Source organism: Bactrocera latifrons, unplaced genomic scaffold (assembly GCF_001853355.1).
Source record: "Bactrocera latifrons isolate USDA-ARS-PBARC rearing strain unplaced genomic scaffold, ASM185335v1 scaffold_315, whole genome shotgun sequence".
In the NCBI taxonomy this organism is placed as follows: domain Eukaryota; kingdom Metazoa; phylum Arthropoda; class Insecta; order Diptera; family Tephritidae; genus Bactrocera; species Bactrocera latifrons.
The window spans coordinates 31,733-41,536 of NW_017536797.1; the positions used below are offsets into that span (position 1 = coordinate 31,733).

A 9,804-nucleotide genomic window follows, 5' to 3' on the forward strand; every position below is an offset into this window, starting at 1 on the left:
GGCGGGGGCAGCTCTCATAAGTGCTTTCCAAGCACTCATAAAAGGCATCTTTGGTCACATCGTCCTTCTCTTCCGTCGGGGCGTGGGCGCAAATTTCTTGGGTTAGTGTTTCATAATTATGATAGCACTAGTGCTGCATTTACACACACTTCTGCAAACGTTTCTTCCAATCCACGAAACAGTTGTTAAAGTCAGATCCTGGAGATTATGCGCCTACAACGCGTTCTCGACGCTCTTTGAATAATTTGTACTAATCAAAAACACTTGCTCGCGACAAACAATTACAACCGAAGGCCCTTTCCAATATTCTGAACTGAAATTTGCTTCCACATACAATATTTAAAGATACTTTGTTGAATAATTTCACTCATCGTAAAAATCGCCGAATGCAAAAAAAATTACCCTATATTGTTAAAAGTGTGCTCAATAATGTACAAGAGGTCCAAATAAGATTACTCAATTCATATTTAAGAAATAAATTCGCAAAACTAGATTTTTTTTACCTTATAACCCGAAACACTACATTTCAGGAACATGTCTTTCGCATTGCATCCTCCTAAATTTAATATCGTGCAGTATACATGGTTTTGTTTTGGCAACGCGCAACGTGTGTCCGAGGATTTTAGAAAAATTAAAAAATCAATAAGTGTTTGGATGTTGTTTACGGCGTCAAAACGCGATAACTTAATAAAAATCCTCGATCTCTTATTAGCAGACCATCAATTAAGGGTAATGTGAGTAATATTTTATATGAAATATTGAGAAATTATTCGGTATTTTCTTACTCAACCCAAATCATAAGACGTTTCGTGACCGTCAACCGAATAGATAACTCCAATTCGATGCTGTAAAAAAATGGTTGCATTTGCTTTTCAGAATTGGTCGAAAGAAGCTAAGAACTACTGCGCCTGTACCATTTTTTTTCGGAAAAAAAGTGTTCAATTCAATATGTTTCTTGTAGTTATCTTTGCGCTCTTGTCCAAAAACTGTCATGCAAAAGCAACAACAAAGTTATGAAGTTGAATTCGTACAAATCTATGCGAAAAATATTATCAATTGTGAGAATATTAGTAATTTACCTGATTTTGATGTACGCATTTAATTTTCATCGAATATGAATTTGTTTACATACCGTAGTTTTTTGGTTCATATTTAATTTTATTATTTCTTTACTTTTAGTTGGCACATATGTATGTCTGAATGTATATAGTAAGGATATATGCTTGTATGTATGTAGGCGACATTATTTAATCCTTCGCTTAATTTTTACGCTGGTTTTCTTGCTTCTGGTAATAAATATAAGCATGTTTGAATTCAAATGTGCTGAAATGCTTTTAAGTAATGGTTTGTAATGCTGGTACTTTATTATACTTCGCAAGGGCGTTCATGGGGATAAGTTTTACAGGATGTAGTTTACTATAATATAATTAACTTAAGCAATATATTCGACCACTGTTTCATTATATTTTCAAATAAATATCTTCTTTAATAGTTACAAGTTACAAATATAAATTGCTTAATTTAACTGACCACTCTCCGTTGTTGGCTTTTGCGTAATTGATTACCTTTCAACATTACAAGACATTTAAATTAGCCAGATCTTCAGCTTTAATTTAATAAAGGAATAAACATAGGCAAAATAGTATGTAGCACACTAAAATGCTAGGAACTTTGTTGCATATTTTTCGAAAAATTATTTTATGTTAGTTTTCGTTTATTTTCACTAAAATTTTATCCTTTAATTTTTACTTTTACTTATTTAGATTAATTTATTGTAATACACCTATCATCTTAGACACGGGTAAAATATGTATGTTTGTTTCTTTTCGTTTTAGTTAGGACTGATTGAGACCCCAGCCTTAACTTTTAGATAATTAAATCTTGATTCCATTAATACATATTACGTGTTAATTACACAACACTCAAAATATTGTAATATATTCTCATTCATCTTTTCTATTGAAGCACACTTTGATAGTGTCACTCTTTGGCGCTTCCATATCAATGTTTGTTGTTCTTACTTTTATTTATTTATATTTTTATTTTCGCTTATTAATGCGTAACTCCAACTAACATAAATTTTGTGTGTTTCTATGTATATTTCCACGTGTATATCAGCCGCTTTATATTGAATAATGTAATATTTTCATCTTTATAAATCGAGGTGTTAGATTTTAAATTACGTTACTAATGTTATTTTGTTTTATTTAATTTTTTTATTATTATTATTATTTTTTTTTTTTTAAAATAGGAACTATGTGTATCTGTCTTTTAGTATAAGTTTTTTTGTTATCATAAAACATGTTGCGAGTATTCTTTGCAATAAATCCTTTTAGTATGTTTTGTATTTATCACTCCGCTTGGCAGATTTCTCTTATAACCGATTTTCATTTTATGACCATGTTTTTTATTGTTAGTCATCTTAGCCGTCCATCTATTTGAGAACGTCACTTGGGGAATTATCTGTAAACAGTATAAAAAAACATGAGAACAAATGTAGTCTAAGATTAATTCAGATATATATTTATGCACTTAAAAAACATCAAAAAGAAGTGAAAACAAAGCTAAGCTCCGGTGTAACCGAATATTTCATACTCTTACAACTTGCAAGAATCCAAGGAAATTCATATATTCAACATATTCAGGTGTTGACAAAACTACATATTAAAAAATGTTTTCGTTTAATGGCGTTTTGAGTGCGTGGCAGTGGTCGGCTAACGCCGATATGCAATACCAACCCTCCTCCAAGGTTTCTCAAGATATCTAAATTTTTTACAGTCTGCGCAGAGGATTTCCACTGATATCTTTATCCTGATCACTTATATATTTATAACCCTATATTTATTTTGCTTAGTTTTAGGTGATACGTACAACCGTGAGGTGAAACAACTATTATGCTCTGTAGCAGCATGTTGTAAGAGTATAAACATCTTGAAATGAGATACATGTGTGTTATATTAAATCGACAGATGAGGCAAAATTTATTATATTGAGTGAAAGTAAAAAACGTCAACCTTTAAAAAAAAATGTGATACGTTAGGTTAGGCATGGACGATGCCAACAAGTGATGAGTCGACGTTGCGAGTTTTCGAGAGAAATGTCCTGCGAAAGATTTATGGTCCTTTGCGCTTTGACCTCGGCGAATATCGCAATCGATGGAACGATGAGCTGTATGTATATACGACCAAAATGTCATAGTAAAGCTAATTAAAATACAGCGGCTACGCTGGCTAGGTCATGTTGTCCGACTGGACGAAAACACTCCAGCTCTGAAAGTATTCGATGGAGTACCCACCGGGGGAAGTAGAGCAAGAGGAAGACCTCCACTCCGTTGGAAGGACCAAGTGGAGAAGGACCTGGCTTGGAATATCCAATTGGCGCCACGTAGCAAAGAGGAGAAACGACATGCGCGCTGTTGTTAACTCGGCTATAATCGCATAAGCGGTGTCTACACCAGTAAAGAAGAAGATTTCGTTAAATGAAAAAGTTTTCCACACAAGCACTTGATCCTGATCGTTCAGGTTTTTTGCCAGCTATACGTATAGTGACCAGCTCTCCTTGCTGATCTTTTATATTATATTTAAGTACTCGTGGATGCGGCCACGCGTTGCTGGGGTATTCACTTTATACTATTATTCATATAATAAAAAACAGTGAACGAATAAAGGCGAAAACATTTTTCTCGGTATAAGAATGCAAGGGATTGTACTTCAGGATTAATTTTGAATGTATTCATATAAAGAAATTTCATTAGAAAAAGTAAAGAATTTAAGGCTGCCTTCTCAATGTTACTAGCCTTTATGTCCAGTTAATGGAGTTGTTGCCTAATATAGTGTCCATTTAATAGAGATTTTACTGCATTTTTCATTTATAAATGGTTTCTTATATCCTATTTTCTAAGTTGGTTAGAACTATACACAGTGTGCTAAATTTTAATAAAATCAGTTCACAACGTGACACTTATTTTTTATAGTGATGAGCGATATGAAAAATCGCATATCGCAACTGTGATCACATTTTATAAATAGCAGTTCGAATTTGTGATTTGCGATAGCAGTTCGAAACTGTGATTTGCGATAGCATTTCGAAACTGTGATTTGCGATAGCAATTCGTACCTGTGAATTGCGATAACAGTTCGAACCTGTGAATTGCGATACCAGTTCGAACCTATGAATTGCGATTGCGATAGCAGGTCAGAATAAGCTTGTGAAACTGTGATTGTTGAATAGTACATTACATGCGATCACAATAGTAAATAGCAGAAAAGTAGCAACTTTCTTCAGTGTATTGTATATATACGTATATACGTATATGCTATTTTTCGTCATAGAGGTTTGAAGTTTTGAGTTTTACGTTCTTATAATTTTTGATAATGGCTGAAAATGTATCAAGGAAACGAAGTGAAGTATAGCAGATGTTTGAAGTGGTAGATGAAATATATGCAAAATGCAATGTTTGCAAATCAAAAATTTCATATAAAACATCTTTTACAAATTTAAAAATAACGTGAGAACAGAATAGACATCCTACAGTGGAACTACCAGCTCAAAAGATACATGTATATGTAATAATGTAACATTTCTTAATATAAAGTTATTAACTTTTGCTTTACTAATAGAAACAATGAAATCATACTACACTACGGTAATTCGTCGATGGCAATAGCAATATAAAATCCCAGTGATTTAAAAATAGTAATCACTGAAATCACATATATTGAAAAATCACAATATCACTCATCTCTAATTTTTTATATTTAAAGATAAGTATGTAGTATATATTAAAGGGTCTTTGGCATTTCTTCTGGGTGCTAAAAACTTCGTGGCAGACTTAATATCGGGTAAGAAAATAAGAAGAATGGAAGTAAGTATACACACACTTTCTTGTGTATATTCTTATAATGATAGAGAAATGGAACGTGACAAACCTTTCAGTTTTGATGCTGAATCCAGCATTGCAGCTGTGGGTCGCTCCTTCGTCGAAAGAAGGGGAGTGCGCATGCTTTTTGTTTATGAAATTAAGAAAGATAGCGATAGACTACAGTAAATGCTGAGCATTATTTCGGAGCAACTGTTGTTATGCATTATTAGTCCCTATTTTCATATTAGAAAAAAGGTGCTGCTATTGCGTGTCGATATTACTTGTTTGGTAATAAATTTGTTCAAAAATGGCTAAAAAGTATTTTCTGTGGGATTTAAGTGACTCTGTAATGTAATTTAACGATGAAACTTTCAAAAATTGTTCATTGAAATTGGCTTTTCGAAAATTTAAAAACTTTAAATACAACGATGTTAAACTAACCAACGCATTTGTTCATTTCGTGGTTATCATACCACGTGTTATAAAAAAGTGACTGTATTAAAAACTAAATATAGTGAAGAATTTAATATTTTCGCTACAGAACATGCAGTAAGTACATAATAAATAAATTTTTAAAATTTACATAGTAAACAGATTTTATATATTTTATTTTTCTAATTAAGTAACGCGTGGAATTTAATTATAATTCATCGAGTCCGCCAGGGAATTATGTATTAAATTCTAGTATTTAATCAAAAAAATTATTTTTTTCAGATGCCTGTTGATATTTCTACCGCTGGTGAAGCTTCAAATGGTATTGTATCTAATGTCTAATTAGATGTGTCTAATGTTCCTGTGCAACAGGTACTGAGAGTGAAGAAAGTCATGCTGATGCCACGGCTGAGATTTCTACAAATGTAAAGGAGGTACTAAATATTCTGACTTTTGAAGTGTTTTTTTTTTAATTTGAATTTTTTTCTTCGGGCATTATCTTATTTAAAAAATATTTTTTATTGTTTTAGGAGCCATCAACCTCAGCACCATCGACATGTAGCAAAACCACTTGYCTGTTTTGCAATCATGAACGCAAACAGTGTGGGAAGCAGATACTCAATCTGAGATTTGCTAAAACTGAAGAAGCAGTACAATAAATAAAAGATAGGGCGAGAGTCTCAATGATGCCAACATCCTCTTAAAAGTAACAAATCAAACTGTTGCTTATTATCAGTCCTGTTACGCAGCGTATCAATCCAAAGAAAAGTGGGCTACTTTCAAGATTATCGACCCGAAATTAAAAAAAAAAAAATTTAAAAAAAATTCGGTAACCGTATTGTTATAGAAGTTTGGCTGGTCCTCGTAGCCAAAAAATTGTGTATCATGCAGATATAGAAGTGGCAAAAATTTGAAGATGTAGCATATTATTTAAGAAAGTGCATGAAGAATATTAATCCTCGGCGACTCCTCAGCCGACATGACATTATTCGCGGAGAATGTGAAATTCCTGAAGTGCTATTTTATTTCATGGAAAGTCTCATTCTAGGACCAAACGTTTCCGAGGAAAATCGTAACCAAGTTAATGTCAAAATAGCATATCACATTATGTAGTGACATAATTTATACAGTCACCCAAGGTAGATGTAAACCAGCAAAAAGTTTATTGCTTGGACTGGCAATGAAGTCTCAATAGATATGGCCATACTATTGGGTACAATATGGCCGAAGAACTAGAGACAGAAATGACGTATACGTCGGTCCAAGATAATAATGTAATACTAACCGGCATAAAATCATCGAGTGGACACTGTACGCACTTAGCATTTGACAACTTCGATCGCTTCGTCCACACCACTTCCGGAAAAGATACTATGCATGACACGGTTGGTATTATTTATCAGTTTCCTGGCAACAGATGATTCCGGTGATGAAACAGCTGAAATACGTGAAGTTCGAGACAATGTAAATAGTGAATCACCCGCGCGTAAAAGGAGGCGTTTTAATGAGATTGTACGTGAAATTCGACCATACTATTCTAAACCAACCGCTAGTTTGCAGCTGCTGCCGGTAGATTCATTTACTAATACACTGGATATACGAGTATGTAGAGGTAGATTTATTATGGGTATTGTCATTATCTCGAATAAATTCACTTCCAATGTGATTAGGCTATAACTGAATGACATCAAGTGATGGGAGTGAACAGCAAAAGATCGAGTATCTATCTCCGATAAATAACTCTCCGACATCTTACGCAATCGTTAAAGAAACAGCGAACGAAATAGCTGAAAAGTGTAGCCAACCACGTATTACCGTGACATAAGATTTAGCAATAGCAAAAATGGCTATGCAGATTCAATAAAAAGAGACAAAGTTTTTGTAAATTTGGGAGCATTTCACATAGAAATTGCTTTCTTCAAAACGATCGATTCTAGTGGATTAGTGGAAATTCTAGTTCAAGCAGAATTATTAGCCGGTGGATCAATGAATAGCTACTTGGACGGCATGCTTATTAATCGGTGCAAGGGCTTACATCCACTAACTGCTGCTGCATTGCAAATACTTCATTTCGAACAGCATTTATCCACAACGAATGTATCTCGCGAAGCGTTGGATGAATTACTACAAGCTCAAATACAGAATGCATCAAATCAGGCTGCATGTGACGTCAGCGAACGAGTTGAACTTCCAGATTTATTGCACCGTATTTCAAATGGATATAAACAGTACTGCAGAGACACTTTAAGTGTGGCAAAAGGAAAAACAGCACAATTTTATTATCAATATTCAGAGTTCATTAATTTATTTCTTCGGTTTTCAAGAAGCATGCGTACTAGCAACTTTGAATTGGATATGGATTCGATATACAACATGTGTGACTTATATTTTGCGTTTAACCAGCCTTACGCTAGATGGGCTGTGTTATACTTGAGTCATTTAATCACAATGTATACTGAAAATTCAGTTTTGATAGAAGAATTTCGTCGTGGCGCTTTTGAAATCAGACGCACCAAAGCTAACTTTGCTCGATCACCTATGAACCTGACGCTAGAGCAGACCATCAATGCTGATGCTAGCAAACAGTTGACTGATACTCTTGCCGTGGACTCAATATCTGCGCGTTAAGGATGGCCGCTCAGCGAGAGCATGAGAACGAAAATCAGCTGTAAAAGAAAATGTCGGTTTAAAAAAGATGATACTTCGCATTCGTTGCAAAAAAACACGATTAAAAAAGATAGGAAAAGCCTGGACATTATTATTGAGGCAATAAAAGATACAATGAATCCGTTTGATGAAATAATAGATACAAATAATTTATTCAACATTTCCACGGGTTTAGCATCTGAAGATCTTGGCGATTTTTTGTTGAACGCCAAGGCAATTGGTGAACAACAGAAACTGAATTTTATCAATGAATCTTCTACAATTCCCGGAAGATTTGATAAAGCTATCAAGCAGAACAAAATCTTGAATTTTCCTTTGGAGTCCACAAGTAGAGTAGTGATGAATACAGATCAAAACAAGAGGGTATTATTAAAAATGGAACGAGATATATTTGGATGACTGTTGGCAATTAGTGTAAACAAGAGAATTAATTTGGAACATTGCTTAACTTTTCCACTAGCACCACTGCCACCTGCTCTGCTCTCATGTGCTGGTGAAATGTTTAAAAATGCTAAATCAACCTTAGCGAAAGCTTTAAAATCGGGAACAGAAGTGGTCGAACCGACAAATATCAGCGTTAAATAATCGGCGGTTTTTACTTTTTACATTTAATCGGATCTTCTATGCCACAAACTTTTGAAAAAGTTGCGGAGTCAATATTCATTCAACTTTGTTCAACAACTGCTACAGAAATACCTGCAGTTTTTGACTGTTATTTATCACAGTCGATCAAAGATTCTGAACTCCACAGTCGCAAAGAATTTGACACTCCGTATAAAATTTCTGACCCTCAACAAACCAGGACCAAAGATTTTTTGCACAGTCTCAAAAACTACTGTTTCAAAACAGCCTTGGTACATTTTTTGGCTGAGTATTGGGAAAGCCAAAATTTGGTAACGATCATCGGAAATAAAAATATTTTTTTTTACCACCAGTGTTTCTCTTACGAAGTCCAGCAAAATTCTATAAAAAAAAAGGGAGAAGTTGATTACGTATGCCATCATTAAGAAGCGGATACGAGCATGATTTTTTATGCATATAAAGCGCCACCAGAGTCGAAAATTATAATTAATTCCTCTGATACCGATGTTCTGGTTATTTTGCTGGGAAATAGTCCCAAAATTCAGCATTCGGAAATAAAAATAAAAATAATCAACATTTGGAGTGCATTAATTGCACTGAATTACCGTTGAAGTTGGGATACAAGTTATGCCTAAAGCTTCCAGCTTTCCATGCATATACAGGATGTGATTATACGGCTGCATTATTTTTTACATACAGTTTTTTCATCACTGACAGATGAAGCTGATGTTTTTATTAACGAAATAATGTTATATGTATGGTATAAAAAACTGCAATAGGGCGAATGAAGCGAGATATCGAATTTTTGTGAAAAGTTATTCTTCAAAAGGAGACAACAAAAAATTCTTTAAAAAAAATTAAAAGTTTTGACTCAAATACTAAACCTCCGTGCTGGATATCACTACAACAAAAAATTTCAAGAACAATTTTTGTCAATTCTATGTGGCTTCATGTAACGGAACCTGAATGTGTTAAACTACAGCCTGAAATCTGCTGTTGATGGTTATCTAAAACCAATACGATTCATTGGGGACCAAACGCCTTTGACAGCACAAGATATTGCTGAAATAACAGAAAAAGAAAATAGTGACGACGAATGTTCAGTACTTGGAGATGCCCAGTTTTTCTTCTGATGAATCAGATTTTGAATAATGTAAATTAATTAAAAAAAATTTTTAATCACAATGTTATTGTATTTATACTAAATGGCACTGAATACGTTCCTCGGACCTCTCTTTCGCACGTAAAATAATTTTTTAAAT

General features: G+C 33.8%; 1 protein-coding gene across 2 annotated transcripts in view; it reads right to left on the minus strand.

Moving 5' to 3' along the window:
- Window positions 1-1,339: 1,339 nt before the first annotated feature.
- Window positions 1,340-9,804, minus strand: part of LOC108970907 (zinc finger protein 2) — a 196,398-nt gene continuing 187,933 nt past the window's right edge. For both annotated transcript variants that reach the window (XM_018936618.1, XM_018936617.1), the window contains one exon: window positions 1,340-2,463. In XM_018936618.1, coding sequence (XP_018792163.1) covers window positions 2,435-2,463 — 29 coding nt within the window. In that variant the 3' untranslated portion in view covers window positions 1,340-2,434. The remainder of the gene's footprint in view (window positions 2,464-9,804) is intronic.